The sequence below is a fragment of the Dipteris shenzhenensis genome, chromosome 22, assembly GCF_047967505.1.
Source record: "Dipteris shenzhenensis isolate YYH24624 ecotype China chromosome 22, Dip_SZ_1.0, whole genome shotgun sequence".
NCBI classification, from domain to species: domain Eukaryota; kingdom Viridiplantae; phylum Streptophyta; class Polypodiopsida; order Gleicheniales; family Dipteridaceae; genus Dipteris; species Dipteris shenzhenensis.
Genome location: NC_141617.1, coordinates 43,345,255 through 43,368,380, shown reverse-complemented (window position 1 = coordinate 43,368,380; position 23,126 = coordinate 43,345,255). Strand labels below are relative to the sequence as shown.

Sequence of the window (23,126 nt, the reverse complement as noted above, 5' to 3'; positions counted from 1 at the left end):
TGATTGTTGTCACTGTGTGAATTTCATTTCCATCAATTGATTCAACACTTATCCAGCCTCTTGAGTGCATGTTGTCATCTACATCAGACTTCATACGAGATTCTTCATAATCACTGGGATCCAAGAGAAACTTCTTATTTTGAGTTATAATGATCAACAATCCAATATCTCCCTCTTTTCCAACCACATCTTCAGTGATTTGATGTACCGATCCAACACAAGTGTATGCACTTTTATTAGGTAACAAAACAAATAAGTGAACTCGTGTCAACTGTGCTCCCTCAATACTATATATGTCAAAGTACCAAGGTATGCTTTTTTCTGCAAATCCACTTACAACTTTCTCAACCTTCTTCACATTTGTGTCTTTCCTGTAAAAGACCCAAGCAATATACAAACTATCATCTTTATAATCTTTAATGTTAGACAAAACACATTATCGATAAACATATCTGAAATAGAATCTAGAATTAACACTAGACATAGTAGTAGATTTGAGAAAGTACTAGATTCTAGGGAGATTTGGCCGCACTAGGGAGATTTGGCCGTGCGGCCAAATCTTATGGGCTTCTTTTAAAGCACTGGAAGGGGAGGTTTGGATGTGTGGCCAAATCATATGGGCTTCTTTCAAAGCACCAAAGTTTGGGGAGATTTGGCCTTGTGGCCAGATCTTGTGGGCTTCTTTCAAAGCACTAGGGTCTGGAGAGATTTGGCTGTGCAACCAAATCTTGCTAGCTTCTTTCAAATCAGTCAAATCTTTCTAGCTTCTTTTAAATCACTTGGGTTTAGGGAGATTTGGCCGTGCGGCCAAATCTTGCTAACTTCTTTCTAATCACGAGGGTCTATGGAGATTTGGCCGTGTGGCTAAATCTTTTCAAAGCACGAGGGTTTAGGGAGATTTGTATGCAATCAAATCTTGGTAGCTTCTTTCTAATCACAAGGGTCTATGGAGATTTGGCCGTGCAGCCAAATCTTTTCAATGCACCAGGTTTAGGGAGATTTGGCCGTGCGGCCAAATCTTGCTAGCTTCTTTCTGATCACGAGGGTCTATGGAGATTTGGCCGTGCGGCTAAATCTTTTCAAAGCACGAGGGTTTGGGGAGATTTGTGTGCAGTCAAATCTTGGTAGCTTCTTTCTAATCACAAGGCTCTATGGAGATTTGGCCGTGCGGCCAAATCTTTTCAAAGCACCAGGTTTAGGAAGATTTGGCTGTGTGGCCAAATCTTGCTAGCTTCTTTCTAATCACGAGGGTCTATGGAGATTTGGCCATACTACCAAAGCTTTTCAAAGCACCAGGGTTTGGGGAGATTTGTGTGCGGTCAAATCATGCTAGCTTCTTTGTAATCATAAGGGTCTATGGAGATTTGGCCGTGCAGCCAAATCTTTTCAAAGCACTAGGTTTGGGGAGATTTGGCTACGATGCGAAATCTTTCTAGCTTTTTATAAATCACGAGGGTTTAGGAAAATTTGACTGTGCGGCCAAATCTTGCTAGCTTCTTTCTAATCACAAGGGTCTAGGGAGATTTGGCCGTGTGGCCAAATCTTTTCAAAGTAACAGGATTTGGGGAGATTTGATTGTGATGCCAAATCTTTCTAGCTTCTTTTAAATCACCTGGGTCTAAGGAGATTTGGCCATGCGGCCAAATCTTGCTAGCTTCTTCTAATCACGAGGGTCGAGGGAGATTTGGCCATGCGGCCAAATCTTGCTATCTTCTTTCTAATCACGAGTGTCGAGGAAGATTTGGTTGTGTGGCCAAATCTTTTCAAAGCAGCAAGGTTTAGGAAGATTTAGTTGTGATGCCAAATCTTTATAGCTTCTTTGAAATCACCATGATCTAGGGAGATTTGGCTGTACGGCCAAATGTTGTATGTTTTGAAAGAAGCCAGAAGATTTGGCCGCATGGCCAAATCTCCCCATTTAAAATTTAAAATTCAAATCCTAAGATTCAAATTTCAAATCTGAAAATTTCAAAATCTTAAATTCAAAATTTAAAATTCAAAATTCAAAATTCAAAATTCAAAATTCAAAATTCAAAATTCAAAATTCAAAATCTTAGATACAGAATTCAAATTTCAAATTTGAAGATATGAAAGTCAAATCATATACTAAAGACCCTACTTTCAAATCACACTTCGAGATTCCTACTTTTACAAGACTCTTTCTTTCAAATCGTGGTGTTCCGAAATGGAGAAAGTGGAGAACATGCATGAATTAGGTACACTTTTGATTTCTTTCGTTTTCTTACTTGGATGATTGAGTAGCCATTGTTGTTTGTGAGCTTCTGCTCTTTGGATTTCAAGCAATCGTAGGAGCTGAGGGGATTTTGTCCAAAGGGGATTTCGTGAAGAGGAGGTTTCGTGAGATTAACTCGAAAAAGGAGAAGCTTCAGACTGTGGTAGTGCAGGCAGCCGAAACTGAGGACGAGGAAGGTAGAGGAAACTGTGGTAGTGCAGGCAGCCAAAACTAAGGACGAGGACGGTAGAGGGAAAGAGCGCAACCGAAACTGAGGACGAGGACGGCAGAGGGAAAGAGCACAGCGGAGGAAGAGATGGCGAGGAGGGCACCGAAACGGACGGACGGAAGGAGGAGGAGGAGGAGGAGGATGAGGACGGAAGCGAAGGAGGAGGATGAGGACGGGGGAGTAAAAGATGGGCGCGGGTGAGAGGACGGACGAAAGCGAAGGAGGAGGATGACAGCGGCGGAGGGAAAGATGGGCGCCGAAACAGCAGCGATGGCGAGGAGGGCACCGAAACGGACGGCGGAGGATTTGGCCTTAGAGCTCAACGATGGCGAGGAGGGCACAGCGATGGCGAGGAGGGCACCGAAACGGACGGCGAAGGAGGCCTTAGAGCACAGCGATGGCGAGGAGGGTGAGAGGACGGACGGAAGCGAAGGATGGTGGAGAAGAAGGAAAGAAGTTGCGCAAAGAAGGGGAAGGAGAGGTCCCAAAAATAGGCTTTTGGGGGGAAAGAAGCAACCCCCCCAAAAAAGCATGCTTTTGGGGAGGGAGCAATCCCTCCAAAAGCACGAAGAGCAAAAAAAAAAAAAAAAAAAAAAAAGACCTCTTTCTAATCCAACTATTGTGTGTGGAATCTATGGAGAGTTGAATTGGTAATGGAATTTTAAAACCTACATGGTTAAGTACACATTGCTAGGACAAAACTGGGATGGGGAGCCTCCCGGGACCTCTTATTTTAATATAGTTTTGAAGTTTTTTGCTTGCAATTAGCTAAGCAAGGGTGGAGGAGTGTTTTCCAAGAACTACCCCATCTAAGATGTTGTCCTAAAGCTCTCAAACCACCCTAGGCACACATTGGAGATCTAGGAAGGGAGAGAACAAGGTGAGCCTAGCACTTGATCCCCCATGAAGACGAATTCAATTCCTTCTCATACGTTTACTTTTTATGCTTGGTTTAAAAGGTTTGTTTAGCTTTGCCTTTTAAAGTTTTGGTTTTTTTATAGTTTTAGATTTTCTAGTTTGCTTTTAAAGTAATAGTATGATTTTAAAGTGTAATAGCGTGAATCATGAAAAGCATGTATGATTTTTTTGAAAGTAGGATCTCTACATTTGAATTTCAAAATTTGAAACTTGAAACTTGAAATTTGAATTTTTTATTTTAAATTTTGAATTTTGAATTTTAAAATTTAAATTTTAAAATTTAAAATCTGGATCTTCAATTTTTAAATTTAACGTTTGAAGATTTGTCCATGTGGCCAAATCTTCCTAGTGATTTGAAAGAAGATTTGGCCATGTGGCCAAATCTTCCTAGTGATTTGAAAGAAGCTAGCAACATTTGGCAGCACGGCAAAATCTTCCCAAACCCTAATGCTTTGAAAGATTTGGCCACACGGCCAAATCTCCTAGAACCTGGTGATTTGAAAGAAGCATGCAAGAGGAGGTTGCACAGCCAAAACTCTCCATACCCTAGTGCTTTGAAAGAAGCCTACAAGATTTGGCCACACGACCAAATCTCCCCAAGTTTGAAAGAACGCCACAACCAAATCTTCTCAGTGCTTTGAAAGAAGTCACCGAGGTCTCGAAGGATTTGGCCGTGCATTCAAATCTTGCTAGCTTCTTTGAAAGCACCAAGGTTTGAGCAGATTTGGCCATGTGGCCAAATCTTATTGCTTCTTTCAAAGCACTAGTGTCTTAGGAGATTTGGCCATGTGGCCAAATCTTGTTGGCTCCTTTCAAAGCACCAGGGTCTAGGGAGATTTGACCATGTGGCCAAATCTTGTGGGCTTCTTTCAAAGCACCAAGGTCTAAGTAGATTTGGATGTGTACATAAATCTTGATGGCTTCTTGAAAGCCCCAGCATCTCGGGTTATTTGGTTGTGTGGACAAATCTTGCTATCTCCCTTTCAAAGCACCATGGTCTGTGAAGATTTGGCCATGTAGCCAAATTTTGCTGCCTAAAATTCAAAGCACCAAGCTTTAGGAAGATTTGGTCTTGCAATGAAATCTTGTAAAGCATTTTCATCCTAAGTCACACCATCAGATATCAATATTGAACTATAACAAATGCTATGTATACTATGCAGGTGCCACATTGAAAGTGGGGGTTAAAGTCAACTTGCTTGTCAGTGGAAAGATTGTTGCCATTGGGACAATATTCTCTACATCACATGATGACATGTGCCAAGGTGTGCCCTTGGGAGAAAACAATGTATCGGTGGCGATCGATATTTGTATGGATGAAAGTGCACTTCTTCCATTTCCTACAATGGATGCATTCTTAGTCTATGAGGCTTTGGGTAGTGTTGTTCGTTGGAAAGCACGATCAATGAGTTGTGTGGACAATGTCAATGGAGCTATTGTACCAATGAATGATATAACATTAGATACCATTGACGTTGAACCTCTATGTGAATATGATGAGTTTTCCATTCGAGAATCATGGAAGGACAAGAAAGTCTTAATATGGGATGAGCAGAAAACCAAGAGCATTGCAGAGGGTGTTGTTTTGTATGTCTACCCATTTGAACCTATAAATTTTGAGATGCTTGGTGAAGGTAATCTAGGTGTGGGAATTGAAAAGTATCACAGTGATGTATCAAGCATTGATACCATCCACTTAATAAAATGGCCCATTGCACAAATAACCTTTTTAGATGGAACTTCATTAAGAATCGATGACACCATGAATTCTTCAAGTGGTTCTGGGAAAAAGCACATGGAAGATGAGGACCCAATGGAAAAATCCACAAAAAAGAGGCGTTACTGCATGATAAAGAGAAAAGCTAAAAAACATGGCATGCCATTAGCATCATCTAGACTCACAAGGGATGCAGTCATAAAAGTATCTATGATTGATTGTTGTAAACAAAATTGTTGTCAATTTGCCGATCGTCAAATGATCTCCAAATTACGCATAGAGTATTGGGGCCAAAGTTTGGAGGCTCGCACCAATTATGTATATGACACTCTTGGGGTTGCTTGTCGAAAAGATGACAATGGGCAGTTCAAATATGTCTTTTCATTAAATGGTATTCAAGTTTGTTGTAGAGCATGGTATGAAATGCATGGTATTCCAAAAACAACATTTTATCGATACAGGGAGCAATTTGAAATTGGTATACGAAGGTGCATACATGGTAATAAAGGAATCGTGCGGAGAGGTTGGGACCACACAGAACTGGGTAGAGCCATAATCCAAGATTTTGTGGATAACAATTCTGAGCGTATGCCACACAAAAGTAGAACACTTCAGGATGGATCAAGGGAAACACAGTTGGTGATACCGGATGTATACAAGCAGGTTAATATTCTCTATGAAGTTAACATGCAATTAAAGCATAGTTTGGGTTGTAAGGAGATGTCAACTTCCACATTCAACCGTATATGGAACTCTGAATTCAAGCATGTAACTTTGTCAAAAACAAGTGAATTCTCTAAGTGTGGTTTATGTAGTGCAATCAAGGCTCAGCTTGCAGCGACAAAATGCCAAAATGAACGTAATAAGTTGATGGAAGATAGAAGAAAGCACATGTTACAGCAAAAAAGTTGTAGAAATGTGTACTACACTTGGCGCAGATTTTCTGAAATGTATCCTCAGACATACTTGTGCATTATCCATGATAAGATGGACCAAAAGAAGACAGCCATCCCTAGATTACGCAATCGTTCAAAGGACATAGACAAATCGTTTCAGCTCCCAGTGGCTTTGACTGGCATGATAACACATGGACATGGTCAAGGACGTTATGGTCACTTTTCTTTATCCTTGTGGCCGTCGGATCCTAACTTCACAATTGGTTCATTGGCTTTGTGTTTGAGAAATCTTGAAAGATTTGATAACCATGCACTTGGAGATTTGGTACATGATGGGATGCCAAGGTCTGACAATGCTCTGCTAAACGCACTAACCTCAAGAGAAGCATTGGATTCTCACTATGTTTCTAATGGCAAGCAACAACTTCATCTTGGACCAGTGGGTGGAACATTCAAAGACCTTGGACTTGGAAGTTCCCATCAAGAAAACCCTTATAAGAAACTACCCGAACACCTATTATTGCAGTTGGATAATTGTGGTTCTGAAAACAAGAATAGGTACTTGTTTGCATACCTATCATTACTTGTTGCTCGAGGGATTTTCAAGTCAATTCAATTGGGATTCTTGATGGTTGGGCATACACATGAGGATATTGATGCAATGTTTAGCAGGTTTTCAGAGAGGTTAAGAACTAGCCAAACATTGACATTTGCACATCTCATGGATACTTTTAGACAATGTGAGGAGTCTTCTCCAACGCCATTTTTGGTAACGGAAGTCCCTGATTTCAAGAGCTATGTTGATGGATGCCTGTGCGATGGGAAAGATTCTTTAGTGGGACACTCAAAGCCTCTCCAATTTCGGTTCTTTATGCGAAATGAAGTTCCTATCATGCAATATAAAGTGCATCCACGGTCATTAGATTGGCAACCAAGTGAAGGTGGCATTGAGTTGTGGAAGAGACATCCGGATGGTCATCCAATGCTACCAAGTGGAGAGCCACCTTATGTAACCATGTTCAAGTATGTGAAGGATCACTTAGATGTGATAGTTGGTATCAAGGAGTATGTACGCTTTTGGGAAAAATGGGCACACTTGCAAGGTCCAGAAGCATCTTTCACAAAGTTTTACAAGCCAGTAGTGAAATAATGGAAGAGCATGATTGATGAGCTTGATAAACCAAACAATAGTGTAGAGGGCATGTACGAGAGATTTTGGCCAAAGACGCAACATATTGATTGTGTGCAAGTAGTTGATAATGAAAACGATGAGTTTCAAGGAATTGAAGAGTTGAATGATCATTACTGTGGACCTCAAAGGAAAAAGCCAAAACAATCATTTGATCCAATGGTTGATGTACAAAAAGGACACTTTCTTTTGGTCCGACCAGCAGAAAAAATTTACCCGATTTGGCTAGGTATTGCTCAAACTGATGTACAGAAGGATAATAAATCTAAAAACTTCAAGAAGGTTTTCATACAATATTGGGCACCTATATGCAAAAGACACAATGCACAAATTGAGGAGGTATATGCAGATTGTTGGAACAAGGTTTGGATGTGCAATAAAGGTGATCCTCCACGTTGGGAATCTGTTGATGCTATTGTATGGTCATGGGTTCCAAAATGTAACCTCTCAAAGAAGGTTTCCTCAAAGAGTAGCAACCTCCCCATCAAGGTGAAGATACCAACCATTGCACGCAAGCGAGCTTTATCCAATTTTTCTCATAGAACAGATTCCGACTCTGATGCTGACTCCACAATGGAGTGAAGGTACTTGAAAAGCATGACTTTTTTTTCCTTGCACAACAATAATTTAATTGAATACTGACAAATATTTGGAAGGTATGACATTGATCTTTTTTCTTTATCTTTTTTTTTGCAAACCATTGCTTTGTGGTTGCAAGTTCTGCACACTCGACAAAATATCAAGGACTAGTGTTGCATTCTTACTTTTTCTCCAACTAAACTAAAATGGTGTTTTTGAACACCACCTTTTTTCGAGAAGAGGCAAAAAATGCTTCGTTAAACTCAAACAATTGTGAGTTTCATATCCACGGCCAAATCCAGGGAGAAAGTCAATGGAGTGCACTCAATGCATTGTAATTGTAACCCCTCAAAAAATGCCATGCATTGGTCGAAACCTCAACATTTGACATTTTATTTATGTTGATGCAAACCATGCACATTTGCAAGATTTGGATGGACTACCAAATCTATGGGAAAAATCAATGAAAAACATTGAATGTTACATAATTACAACCCCTCAAAAGTTCCCAAATTATCAGGATTTTCCCAAATTCTCTAATATGGTGTTGAGTGGGAATTGAACCCAAGACCTCCCCATTCACAAAAGGAAGACTTACCAATGGGCCAGCAAATAGGAAGTGATGAAAATGTAATGATATTGCTTATATGTTGAAATCTCATGAACTGTAACTCTCTAACCGTGGGGAGTTTCCTCTTGCTGCTGTAAAAAGCAAAAGTAATTTAGTTCATGTGCTCTATTCATATCTCATACTAGATTGCAGATTCTGAACTTTTTGACGTACGCATGCCACACGAGGAGGTTGGATATTTATGTCACTTCTCGACAGGTTCAAGGATTTGGTGCTTGGTCCTCCGCTCATTACGGCTACCAATTGGTGAGATCTTCATGTCGATCTTCAACAATTGATTATACAAGGCATTACTCGAGGAGACGACGGGTGGTATGATATACCGTGGATGGTTCAAGGTGAAGAACTAGTGATATACTGGAAGGGCTTTGATTCCAATTCTACTCATTGTGTAGTGATCGAGCTACTTGTTGCATCGGAGGTAATTAAAAGGGTGACATTTTTCCAAGGGTGGGATGATCCACAAGCTTGGGATGAGATTTGGCGCATCTGCTTATTAATTCCTGTGGATAAGCTCGTCTTGAATGATTTCTTCTCAACCTCACTACAAAGGTTTCTAGGGCTCGGGTATGGTGATATTTCGACCAAGGAATCTCTTTGTACCTAATCAACCCTTTGCACCACATTTTGAGCTTCATGTTGTAATTCTTTTTGGTTGAAAGATAAACTATCAACAAAGGATAGTGAGTTTGTTTGGTGCTGAATGTCTTGCTCAAGTATTGAATTCTTCCCACCCTCTCCTTCTACCTATCTTGGACTACCGGGAAACCTGGGATGTCCGGATTTTAGTTTTGGTGTAATGACATCTTGGATCCTTCAATTTGATGGAGCATACAAACCTTCGACCAAGGCTGCTGGTGTGGGTGTGAAGCTCACTTCACCAGGGGTGATGTGTGTTGTTATAGCAAGTCTGCACCTGCAAGTACTTGCAACCAAGCTGAGTACTCGGCACTCATTTTTGGGCTATAAAAGGTGCAAGAACATCACATCAAGAAACTTGAGGTGCAAGGAGATTCTCAACTCATGTGCAAACAAGTTAGTGGAAGGTGGAAGGTGCGAAGCAAAGGCTTGGTTCCATGACATCAACAAGCATTGGAACTTTCCAAGCAATTTGAAGAGGTAAAAATTCATCATATCCCTCGAGCTCAAAATTTAGTTGATTTCTTGGCACATGAAGCTTGTACTTTAATCATGCATGAAATGAGTGGAAGCACCACCGCAACAAAGCCGCAAGCCATGAATGAGGGTGATCATTTGTAAAGAATGCAAAGGTTGTGGTCATCATGAAACTCGGTGTTGTGCATATTTGATATGAGTTTACCGAAAGGTCCTTAAAGACATTGCTCAAAAGAAGGATGCCAAACTGCACCCCCCTTGAAGAAATAGCATGGCAGCTACAAGAACTAGAAGAAGCTGAAGGTGATGTGCAAGCTCTCCAACTATTGACATTTGTCATGTCTTTCTTGTTTGCCTTGATGAACAACCTCATGCAGCGCCGTGTCTCTAACCCTCGCTTGTAAACATGGATGCAATATCATGCCTCGACCAATAAGGGTCCTTTTAATATTTTCTATGAGCTATTCTATGCTAAAGATTCTTCCCGTATAGCATTTCATAATACACCAGTCACACTCTACCTTGCCTATGTGTGCTTTATGGAAGTATCTTCACCTGATTTTTAGTTCAAGCTACCTCTTTCCATTGTTTGCCAATAGATAAGCCTCATTTTGCCTCTCTCTTTTCCATTTTCCAAGCATGGCTGACATTCCCGTGTTTTGTGGTCAGGTTGAAGAAAATCCAAATGAGTATCTTGTGGCCTTCAAGCATCGTTGTGTTTCTCTCAACTTTCTTACTGAAGATAGATGGTTGTTGGTTCTTTCCACATTTCTAGAGGGTTTGGCTCAAGTGTGGTATGAGAAGCAAGCCGAGGACGTTTGCCAAAGTTGGCCAAGGTTGATAGCAGATATGATCAAGTATTTTGACAAAGAAGAGGAGCCAGAGAATGTGTACCTGCAGGTGGCAAACCTGAAGTAGTCAGAAGGTGAGACGGTGCATCGATATGTGGATCGAGCGGCCATGCTCCTAGACCATTTAATTGCCACGTAGAAGGTCAACGCCGGATTTTGAGCTAGAATGACTCAGCATGTGCTAGGCTATTGTAGTAGGAGCAAGTGATGAATTCCGCCTCAAGCTTCAATGGGAGAATCCAGAAACCATGGTGCTAGCATATGAGATTGCTCAAAAGTTTGATAAAGTTCAATCTGACCCCGCTTCAAAGAAGACGGTTGTCCCTCTGCAACCCCCTCAATTCTTGCAACAACCTAGGAGGTCCAACTCAGGGGCATACCCCCACCCCCCATCAGGGATGTACCCACCGCCTCCACCTAAAATGCATGGTCCTCCCTTAGATGCTTACCCTCAACAAGGTGTATATTCTCACCCCTCGCCAAGAAGATTTCCCCAGCCTCGCCCATGAGCCCCCCTCCTTCCTTCCTACTCCCCCGGCCCCTCCTGCTAAAGAACCCGGAGTCCAATGACCTAGCCAAGGCCCTGAATGGATCTTCGGCTTGAGGTGGTAGGCATCAAAAATCAAGCCAATCACCCTCCAAGAGAGTGTGCCAATGTTGTGTGCTCTACGAGTAGGGTCATTATCGCACCAAATGTCCCAATATCCCAAGGGTGAATCTTCTAAGTGGATCAGGCACTGAGGATTCTGATGTAGAGGGCCTTGACCTTGGGAAGAGAAGTTGAACCACCTCGGGCCCCTCTCCAAATCGTGGATCGGGCTGCCCCAGGAAGAAGGTGTCCTTCTTAGAGCCCTCAGATGCTGAGATTGCAGACCCACCAATAGAGAAGACTAAAAGATCTCGTAGGAGTAAGTGGTTGCCCTCCGATTTTCCTATTGGCTCAGGGCAAGAAGACTATTCGGTCGTTCAGGACCTTGCTCATCGGTCTTTGAGCATCACGCTTCCTCAAGTAATAGCATTAAGCCCTAAGGTGAGACGTGAGCTACAACAAGGGCTCTCAACAAGGAGGAGCAAGAAAAAGGGAAAGGTACGAGAGATTTCTTCTATCTCTGAAGAAGTTGATCGGCACCCGCATACAGTAGATGTCATCATCATAGATAATTGCCATGTCAAAAGTGTGTGTGTCGATGGGGGAGCTGCATGTAATATCATGGTGCCCCGTATCGTGAAGAAGTTGAATTTTAAATGCACAAGGTGTTCCTCCACTTGAATCAAGGTAGCAAATGGTCGACGACTCGCCACCCTGGGAATCATTGAGGATTTGCCCATCACTGTCAATGGGTTGACCACCACCGTCAATTTCTATGTAGTGGACATTGAAGATACATGCAGGAGTTACCCAGCCATACTCGGAAGACCGTGTTTGAGAAAGAGTGATGCAGTCAGCTATTGGAAGACAGGATACATGTCTTTTGGTGCTTCAAAGGAGAAGATCCCAGTGCAACCAGGTGCCACTAAACGAGAAGAAGAAGAGCAGGACAATGATACTCTCTCATCCTTGGTGTCTGAATCAATGGAAGATTCAGACGGGGGGGAGGAGTTCTCAGAGGAAGAAGTTTACATGATGGGGGTGTCTCCGACCCCATCACCCGTGGAAAAGGTAACAGCTAGTCCTCAACAGCTTGAATCTATGCTCTCCCTAGACCTCACTCCGAGTGAGAAAGATGAGTTCCTAGAAATGTTCAAAGGTTTCCCTGACCTCTTCGCAACTAGCTACCACCACCTTCACCATGTGACTGCCATAGAACACAAGATAGAGCTGAAGCCTAATGCTAAGCCAGTGGCTCAGAAGTATCGGAGGTTACGGCCCCTACAAACCGACGCTTTGCGCTCAGAGTTGCGAAAGATTGCAGAAGCTAGGTTTATTGTTCTGGTCCATAATACTGAATGGGTTTCACCAGTGGTAGTCACCCCAAAGAAAAACAACAAGTGGCGGGTCTGCATCAATTATAAGAAACTCAATGCGGCCACCAAGAGGGACCATCATCCTCTGCCCTTTCAAGACCTCATTCTTGAGAAGGTAAGTGGTCATGAGATGTATACTTTTTGTGATGGTTACTCTAGGTTTTTATCAAATTAGAATTGCAAAGGAGGATGTGCTTAAAACCACATTTGGGGGACATTTGCATTCAAAGTAATGCCATTTGGCCTCACCAATGCTCTACTACCTTTCAAAGATTTATGCAGATGGTGTTTGCTCCTTATTTGGGGGTTTTATTGGAGGTGTTTTTGGATGATTTCTGTATATTCTCGGCACAGAAGGAGCACATCATAAAGGTTAGGTTGGCCTTCCAAAGGGTGAATGATGCAAATGGCAACCTCAACCCTGATAAATGCATCATTGGAGCCACTCAAGGTAGGTTACTGGGACATATTGTCTCATCCGAGGGTGTCAAGCCTGACCCCGAGAAGGTGGAAGCTATCCTTAAGCTCTCCCCGCCAACAACCAAATGTCACGTATGCTCATTTGTCAATCTAGTAGGATACTATTGCCACTTCATTGATCAATATGCTGCTTTGACGTGACCCATGATTATGCTATTAAAAGATGGAGTTGATTTCTCTTGGGATGAGGATTATGATCACAGGTTTGTATAAATCAAGAGTGCTTTGTGGCTTCAGAACCCATTCTATGCAATCCTGATTGGTTAAAGACTTTCTATATCAATCTTGGGTTTGGTGAGCACACTCTGGCGGGTATTCTTCTCCAGCAAGGGGAGGATCGATTCATGTATCCTATTCGATTTACTTCTCGACAATTGCTTGAAATTGAACGATGCTACTCTGAGGCTGGCAAGCATGCCTTGTCTTTGGTGTTCTGCATTGAGAAATTTAAGTATTATGTGGCTGGAAAGTCCTTCATTATAATCTCTAGCAATGGTCTTGCAAAACAGGTTCTTCAATCACCAAATCCCATGGGCCGGTCGGCCAAATGGTTGGCAGTTCTATAAGAATATGATTTTTCTTTCAAAATTGTAAAGGGGGGTTGTTCCAATTTGAAGAATGCTTTGATTGATTTAGAGGAGTGCCTCGATGTAACCCTTGTAGCGGCCATAGAAGTTGGGGATCCATGGTATGGTGGTATCTACAAGATTCTGACTGCTTTCTCCTTTCCTCTGGAAAGTACTAGCTATGAGAGAAAGAAGATCCAAAGAGACAGTAAGCGCTACACTCTCTTTGATGGGGTATTGCACCGTCAAGGCATGGATGGGGTACTAAGATGGGCCATTGATGCAGATGAAGTACTAAGGTATTGAAGCATTATCATGATGGATTTTGTGGAGGCCACTATGCCGATGACTATACAGCTAAGAAGATTTTACATGCTGGGTACTATTGGCCAACCTTGTTCAAGGATGTCACTATGTATTGCAAAACTTGTGAACCATGCCAATTCTTGGTAGGAAGGATTTGCATCCTGGGCAACATCATCTAGTGATGTCCATCCATCCATTTCAGAAGTGGGGAATAAATTTTGTCAGACCCCTGCCCATGACTGCTCGTCGCAAAAATAAGTATCTTTTGGTAACCACTCAGTATGTCACTAAGTGGGCTGAAGCCATCGCCCTCCGCGCTGCAAATGAAAAGGCAGTTTCAAATTTCATATTTGAACGTATCTGCATAAGGTTTGGGACACCCATGGAAATAGTATCTGACCATGGGAGTCCATTCTTAAATAAAGCAGTGGAGTTGCTCATGGATCGCATGGGTATTGATCATCACACTTCTAGCATCTATTATCCAACATCCATGGGACAAACGGAGCGGACCAATGGCCTCCTTTGTAACTCCATGGGAAAAATGGCCATAGGGAACAGGAGCCAGTGGGATCAGAAGGTCATTGAAGCCGTATGGGCTTACAACATCACCCATAAAACGTCTACAGGTCACACTCCTTTTCAGTTGGTGTACGGTACTGAGGCAGTTTTACCACCAGAGATAGAGATTCCAGCCTTGAGATTGGCACAAGAATAGAGGATGACAGAAGATGAACATGTAGAGGCCAGGTTGGTAAAACTTGAGAAGTTAGATGAAACCTAATGCCTTGCACTACATCAAACAGAGATCCAAAAGAACCGACAAAAGGCCCCCTTGGATGCTAAGATTCGCAAGGGATGGGAAAGACACTTTGCTGAGGGGGCTATTATGCTATGCTTTGATAACAGATTGGACGACCAAATGGATAAAAAGTTCCTTCCGCTGTGGACCGGTCCATACAAAGTCATCAAGGAATGTAGCAATGGGTTTGTACAAGTATAGGAGCTGCATGAGCCATATGGCAAGAAGGTGATCAACAAGCATTATCTCAAGCCCTTCTTTGTGCATGATGGTCCCAGGCATGGAAATGCTATGCATTCCTTGCCTGGGGAGGGGAACTGTTATGGATACATTTGACCAAGGTAAAAGGCATAAATATGTGTGTGTGCTTGTATGTGTGGCAATACTATAATAAAATATGGCATGCATAGGGCCCAGGGTTGAGGTGGCAGGGCATGACCATGTGCCACCCTTCCACGTAAGAGGACCCATAAGGTGTGTTGTACATAATCCATGGTAGTAATATTATAAAATGTTAAGGTGGCATGGTTCCTCCATGTGCCACCCCTCCACCTAGGCAGTCCCATGCTTGCATTTAGTGAGACATGGCCCAAGGACCATGGGAGAAGTAATATAAAATAGGTGGAGATGGATATTATATTGGATTATTCCCTCCATGTAGGATAGGCCCATGTGGGGGGGGGTAGATAGTCCAAGAGTGCAAGTTAAATAATGGGGAAAGTAGGATGAGGTGGCAAGACTCCTTGTGCCAACCCTCCACTTGTTCTTCTAGAACGTATTATAAAATTAGGGAGGGACCAAGGGAGTATCTTAGTCTTGGGATATGGGGTTTGATTTATGTGGAAAAATGAGGCAAAGGGTTGTCACACACAATTGAGAGTGCGTACCCACCTAGCCCACATGGGAGATTCCTCCACACACACCATGCATGTGGGAGGATGCATTTATTGAGAGAGACCCCCTCTCTTGGCTATAAAAAGAGGGGGCTATTCCTTTATGGGGCATGCTCATTCTTGTAAAGCCACCTAGCTAGTACTTTGATTTCCCCCCCATCCTTCCCCTTTCCCCCCTAAACCAAAAAAGGCCACCTTTTATCTACACTTTAATGTTTCGAATCTCGCCCGTTTGGTTGCCAAATTGAACCCTGTTTGAACCACAATTTCACACAGATAAACATCATGCTACGGGACATTTTTCCAACCCATCGCACACCATTTTGGTATACCTAGATCTCGCTAATTTGCCCCCCCGTGTGGGCCCCTTTTCGTACTAATTCACTCATAAAATTCCATCGTGACCTCTAATTGACGATCCGTCTACACTGGCACATTTCCCTACACACGTGGGATAATCATAGACACATTATTAACATAGGTCCCTACAACACTAACACGTCTCTAACCCCCTTAACACAACTACATCAACACCCACACTTGCGACAAATCACTCGTTGCACCTCCCACCAAATCTGCATGTAGCTATGCTCCGACCAATGCCTTTGACACCAACAGTCACCAATCTGCATACAACTTCAATGCAACCAATGCCTCTGACAATCATCTACACTGATTCCCCCCCTGAAATTCAAGAAATCTCTTTGACTCCTCCACAACACAACATGGCCGGGCGTCGTCGCCATATTACATGTAGGAGTTGCATGTAGAACTTGCATGTAGAACATGCATGTAGAAATCGCATGTAGGACTTGCATGTAGAACATGCATGTAGGAGTTGCAAGTAGGACTTGCATGTTGAGGATTCCTAAAAAAGATTATTCCTAGCCTTATGCAAGTACAAGCGGAGCTTTGCTGCTACTCTACACACACATTCTATGCTACCTAAGTCCATGTTAGCAGAGAGACAACAGAGATGAACCTTCACAGTACGCGGCCACCTCTACATCAAAATCCGCAATAGAAAATGACAAGACTGAAAACATAAGTTACAAGTGAGAGAGCTAGGTGCGTGTTTTGGTTATTTATAGAGGTATTTTAAGAAATTAAACACGGTGAAAAAGACATGCGTGTACACAAGAATAGCATGGTCTTCTGGAGAAAAATGTAACGAAGCTATTTGAATTTCCTCAAAACAGGGTTTGGGGAGAGCATCCTCAAAGCAGTCCCATCTAATTACACAGTCTACTAATCAAAACTTGAATATTTGGCAGAGTAGTTTAAGAAGAATGAGGTGATGAAATTATAAAACATCAAAAGCCCCTCTAGATCTTCTTAGGTGCCAGGATTCTCACCTGTAAACAAAAGATAATCGTAAGTAATCCTTACCTTAGATTGTTTGCTAACAACATATTCATACCTGATATGTGGTGAATAGCATAGTTACACAAAACCAAGGTAGCAAATCCATGAATAATCCCCTTGCAAGCATGTCGAGCAAGTTCCTTTGCAAACAATCAATTGAACCATGTCAGAAGGCATAAAATCCCCCTGCAAATAATCAAGCACACGTCCAAAGCAGAAGACGAAGGCATATAAATAGTCAAATAAATGTTAGAAAAATCATTACCTTTGCCCAACAATCGGCGCTCGAATCTGCTTTCATGAAACGCACTGCGAACCCATCATACCACCAGCATCGCTAGCAGAAGAGGAGCCACCACGCATCGAACGAGAACAAAAAGATGGCAGAAGAGCCGCCTCGTTAGCGTACCTGAAGCAAACAGGTCCACCACTCACACAAAGGAGCCAAACCGGCAACAAGAGCAGCATGCATGTAGAGGATAAAGGAGCAGACGGTAGGAGCAACATGCATGCAAAAGAGCAGGAGGGAGATGAGGTCAAAGATGGCAAAGAGGAAAAACGAGCCGCTAGGATTTGAAAAGGAGATAGGGTTTGCATAGGGTACCGTAAAACGTCAAAACCCCCTCTAGATCTTCTTAGGTGCCAGGATTCTCACTTGCAAACAAAAGATAAACGTAAGTAATCCTTACCTTAGATCGTTTGCTGAAAAAATCTACATATTCACATCCAGTATGTGGTGAGTAGCATAGTTACACACAAACCAATGTAGAAAATCCATGAATGATCCCCTTACAAGCATGTCAGGCAAGTTCCTTTGCAAACAATCAATCGAACCTGCACGTCAGAAGGCATAAAATCCCCCTGCAAATAATCAAGCACACATCCAAAGCCGAAGACGAAGGCATATAAATAGTCAAATAGATGTTAGCAAAATCCTTACCTCTACCCAATAATCGACGCTCGAATCTGCTTCCATGAAACGCACTGCGAACCCATCATACCACCAGCATCGCCAGCAGAAGAGGAGCCGCCATGCATCGAACCAGAACAAAAAGATGGTAGAAGAGCCGCCTCGCAGCAGCGAACCAAAAGCAAAGAGGTCCACCACTCACATAGAGGAGCCAAACCACCATCATTGGACAGAGATTGTCATGGCAATAGGAGTAGCATGCACTTAGAGGGTAAAGGAGCAGACGGTAGGAGCAACATGGGAAAAGAAGTAGCATGCGTGCAGAAGAGCAGGAGGGAGACGAGGTCGAAGACGAGAGAGAGGGAAAATGAGCCGCTAGGATTGGAAAAGGAGATAGGGTTAGCATAGGGTACCCACCTAACTCCAGTAACAACCCTAATTACACAAAACACCAGATTAGTAATAACTAGAATACACTCAATATAGATTAGTTCTAACTAGAGAACTAAGTAGATGAGGAGCACTTTCCTCAAAGGAAAGAGAACATCTACACAAATGTTGAGTCATCCATTGGCCCCTTGAAGGGCCAATAAAAGGGATGGCATCATTGAGGGGTTCTTCAAACGTTATCCATTTCCTTGGAATTAGAACCAATTAAGAGGACTGTCATAGTTTAATACGAACGTTGACTTGAGGCCATGATCTTTTTCTAGCGCAAAAAATAAATAAATCGTTGATTGAGAAGCGCCGAGGCTCCGAATGTTGGAGTTAACGACTTGAGCTTTTGGATGAACGACTAACGTTGGAGTTATCGTCCGCACTTTTGGACTATGTGCAAGCCAACAATCGATTTCGTTGACAAACCGATCTATATAAGATTCGTCAGCTTTGCCAACCTAGCATGCCTTACCTGCTTTTTCTCGAAGCTTTTCACTTCTCAGGAGTCATGGCCACCGCTGTATTGCTTCAACGTCAAGCCATATTCCTTTGCTTCTCTGCATTGGTACTTCCCATTATCGCCCAGTTGCAATTTACAATCACTAGGCCTCAAGACGTAAACCCCAATGGGCAATTCGCTACTTGGATGAACCTTGTCGCCAATTCGCTGCTGCCTGGTAACACGCCGGGCTTGTTTCGTGGCACCGTCCCGGCGGATGCCGTAGAAGGTGCTTGCAAAATAATAGAGGGTGGTTCGCTCACAATCCAGGCAACTGTGACATCGGGTGGCAGTACGAATGACCATACGTTTGAGGTGCGTGGAAATCACGTACTTACATTGGTTTTCAACATAGGTTTCTGAATGGCTTACGCTCGAGTCTCTGCAGTAATTTTGGTGGCTAATTTTGATCCGTTGCCGTTGCAGATTCAAGCAACTGGTGGCTGTGATGCGTCGAGCGCATCGCCGCAGGGAGTGGAAATGGTCTACATGGATGAAGAAGGACTAGTTAACGCTGTGAGTCAGTTTACTTTATTAGGTCAAATGCCATGGCCAGCCAAACTCAATGGAAACGTTACATTTTGTGCGACGGTAGTGCGACGGTAGCGATATGTCGATAGGTCTGCATGGCAAGTGTGCCTGCAGATCATACATTTGAGTTTATGCGAATGGGCTCCATTCGATAAAAGGATTTTGACATTTGTGGATCTGTTCAGATCGTCTGCGACGAACATGCTCAATCACTTGGCTGCCAATTGTATGCTACGGGCGACGACATAAGCGATTTCTACAATGGGGCATTGTCGAACACCTCCGGGGCCGGTGGAAGGAAGCTACTTTTGTATGGTGCCGGCAGGGACAAAAGCGATTTCAAGAACGGGACCAGTAGAAGGATGCAACAAGTGGCTGAATGTGTTGAAGCAGGTGCATACCTTGTCGTCTATACCACGTGAGTTGTTTACCACTTTTAGCTAACAACATCCGGTGTGGCAACTGATGTGCAGGTGCTAGAGCTGGCATAGCATTGGGTGCCGTCTTGGCCGGTACGGTATGCCCAACATTTACGCTATTTGCACCAATATGCTGGGCTGCGGTATTTTTTATAACCGCCGAGACAATCGAACATGTGGCTTGCCCTCTCATGGCCGCTGCCTCATGCTTTCCGGGTATGTACTATGAGGGCTTCCCACATAGAGCTGCGTTACATTAGTGAGCTGAACATAAACATATTAACCAATTTCGTTAATTTACATTCCCATTGGTACCCAATATGTTATGCTCTAAGTGGTCTTCACTCAAACTTTTGGGTGTTTTTCAATACAAAATGGTTTATTTTATCAATCCTCTCTTCTTTAAAGTTAATGTGACAATGGATTCGATTCTTCTTTTCAAGACCTTTCAAACTAGTATCCATGTTGTATAGTTATGAGTTGATCTCAACCGTGAAAACTTCTTATTATAAGAATCTTACTGAAAATTGACATTCCCACTGCTCACACTAACCACAGATTGCCACATTCCAACTTCTTTAATCTCTTCAGAGAAGTCCTTAAAGTAACTATTTCGGAGGGGTAAGATTTACAAGCATTTTTAATGGGTTGTTAGGAGATTTAAGTTAACCAATGGGAATGCACACTTATGTGAACTCCATTAATAGCTTTTACTAGTGCTCCCTAATTGATAGTGGAAATAGGCTCTATGTATATATGTGCTTGCCACACAACCAAAGTCATACTAAGAAAAACGAGGGCAAGGGGAAGGGATTATTACACATAGCAAGCAAGCCATGTTTGTCCTTATTTCTATGTAAGGCTAGCTGTTAAAGGGTTTCCATAAAGGGTAGTTAAAGGGATCCATAAAATGAGACTAATGCAAAGTACGAAACAATGATGTAGGTAGACTCTTTCAAGTCCCACTTATCAACTAAACAATTGTCACCACAATTAAGGATAGGAGGCCACAATGCTTTTATCAAGAGCTCTACTTTTGAGGAGTGCTCTCATATCCTTACTACTTTTGAGTTAGCAATGCAAGAATGATGTAATTATGAGCAAGGAGACATATCCTTGATCATTATTTATGAAATATCGATCATAGTTTTATTAGGTGACAAGTCTCTCCCCCAGCATGGAACATTGATGAATTTGTCAAGAGTAGTTTATTATGATGTATAGCCATATATTGTTCCCATAGTAGAAGCTTGAATTTATGGTCTGATGTTTCTCTTTGACTTACAATTCTTGAATCTTTCATAGGGGATTCCATGGTGATAACTGAATCAGGACAAAATAAATTCATTTCAGAAGTTGCCATTGGAGACAAGGTAAGTATCACAAAGCTTGTAAAATAATATCCTTATAGTGATTGATACGAATAATGTCTATTTAATTTATTACTTTTATTAATGCTAGCACTCTGAAGCATGTATCAATGCAATGTCTCATAACTAGCTCATCAGTCACATTTTGAAGTTGAAAGTTTACCAAGTCCATAAAAAGAATATTTCATTTAGGTCTAATTTTAGATAATTTATTCTTGAATCTTAAAGGTTGGTGTCTTGGGAGCACATGGGAATATCCAATTTGATAGTGTGTATGCCTTTGGCCATGCTGATGCAAATGCTACTGGATTATTCCTTGAGATTACTTTAGAGTTTCTCAATGAGTCAACGAATGCAAACACAAAGAGTTTACAGCTTACTCCTGGACACTTTGCTCCAATCGTAATTGGTATGTCTCTCCTTTCCTTATCATCATACATACTACCATTTTATCATTTACTTGTTAATCTTCTTTCGAATTGATGTTTTCATCAATGTTGCATGCCTTAAGGGAAATCAATTAATTTTTCACTCTACACCTATGATTTATATCCAATCTATAAATTTCTAGGCTTGAAAGCATGAGTGTTTTTAATGATGTTTTTGGCACAAAAGAAAGCATTCAAAACAAAATTTTATTTATGTGCATTTGAGTTAGTAGGACACATGTACATGGCTCTAAGGGTAACCTTAAACCAATTGTATCAATATTCATTGTATATTTCTTGTTATATGGATGTGGAATGGAAACGAGATATAATGTTTAAAAATTATTTCACAGAGTTAATGTTTTTTAATGTCAAATAATTCTTTTGAATTGGCTTGGGTATGTTCTCCCTTTAAAATTCAATGAATAACAAGACTGCAATAATTCATGAAGATTGGATGTGTTTTGATAGGTAATCAGAGGTCTACCTATAAGCGAGCTATAGACATCACTGTTGGTGACAAAATGTGGGCTACAACAAAAGAGGAGGGCATTGTTTCCCTATTCCAAGTAAAAAGTAAGAAAACATTTTTTGAAAGTAACTCTCACAATACTATAACTACCTTAGCCTTCATTTTAAACATGGTTTTTTTTCTTTCTTGTGTAACATTTGCATGCTTTATTATGCTCACAAATCTTGTATTGGCATATTGATTTCAAGGCATATCTTTTCACATCAAGCAAGGACTATACAACCCTTTCACTCTTTGTGGTACAATAATTGTCAACAATGTAGTAGCATCAACACACAGTGAGTGGTTCCTTGATGAAAGTTTTGATGCCATGGGTATAACTGAGTGGCTGCCATATGCCTATCAGGTATGATTAAGAAAAAATGAATGAAGATTCTATTTTGTAGCATGTTATGGATCGACTTATAATTATTTATGTTTGTGTATTCCTTTCATCAATCTTGCTTGGTTATATGACTTATCTCTTGATTCAGGTGGTTCTCTCTCCTTTTCAAATTTTGTATCGCATAGTTGGAAAGAAAGTGTATCAAAACATGTACCTCTATTTGGACAACCATTTGGACATTGTGGAACTTGGTACAAAGTATGCACCATTATTATCATTGACCATAATTGGCACGTTGGCCATTATGGGGATGGCTTTTATATGGGGATGGCCTCTGTACAAATGGAGTGCATAAACATGTAGAACTTAAATATGTATGCATACTACAAGTATTATTTCATGATAATATTGATTGTCATAATATATGAGCATGACTTCAGAAGTTCGGTAATTCAAATGTCTCTTTTCTTGCACGATGTGCCAATGTGTTGAGCTCATGTTTTCTTCCACATGCATCATGTACCCATGTAGAGTTCTTGATGTTAATGTTTTTTGCATAAACCAACATGCATGTCTATGTCCAAAGAGAAATAGATAGATAGAAGAGAGAGAGAGAGAGAGAGATGGTGGTGATTATGATCATGATTGTATAAATGTCTAGAAATAAAGTACAGCTATGAACAATGACTCTAACATGTACTACCTAACTTTTGAGACACATGAGGCCATATAAAATGGCCTATGGGACAAAAATAACATTACAAAATTCAAGACATTTGATGTCTAGCTATGTGTCTGTGAGTGAGAATTTATTGAGAGTTGATGATCATAATTTCAAATGCTTTCGCACCTAAGGGGACGTGTACTCCCATGCAAGTGGGTTCTATGGGCTATAAGATCTATTGGCCTAGCACTCGTTATCTCAACTTATCTATGTG

General features: G+C 41.7%; 1 protein-coding gene across 1 annotated transcript; it reads left to right on the top strand.

Moving 5' to 3' along the window:
* Positions 1–2,732: 2,732 nt before the first annotated feature.
* Positions 2,733–22,543, top strand: LOC147888140 (uncharacterized). The gene is made up of 10 exons (XM_087393296.1): positions 2,733–2,871; positions 18,588–18,898; positions 19,010–19,099; positions 19,300–19,468; positions 19,588–19,749; positions 20,839–20,906; positions 21,132–21,312; positions 21,803–21,907; positions 22,052–22,209; positions 22,337–22,543. The coding sequence occupies exons 1-10, from the start codon at positions 2,733–2,735 to the stop codon at positions 22,541–22,543; spliced, it is 1,590 nt and encodes a 529-aa protein (XP_087249422.1).
* The last annotated feature ends 583 nt before the right edge of the window (positions 22,544–23,126 follow it).

What these genes read in the sequence shown, in the direction of transcription:
- LOC147888140 (XM_087393296.1), top strand. Translation starts at nt 2,733, where the DNA reads ATGGCGAGGAGGGCACCGAAACGGACGGCGGAGGATTTGGCCTTAGAG. An exon ending in CGAATGACCATACGTTTGAG is followed by an intron (nt 18,899 to 19,009) that starts GTGCGTGGAAAT and finishes TTGCCGTTGCAG; the next exon opens with ATTCAAGCAACTGGTGGCTG. An exon ending in CGATTTCAAGAACGGGACCA is followed by an intron (nt 19,469 to 19,587) that starts GTAGAAGGATGC and finishes ACTGATGTGCAG; the next exon opens with GTGCTAGAGCTGGCATAGCA.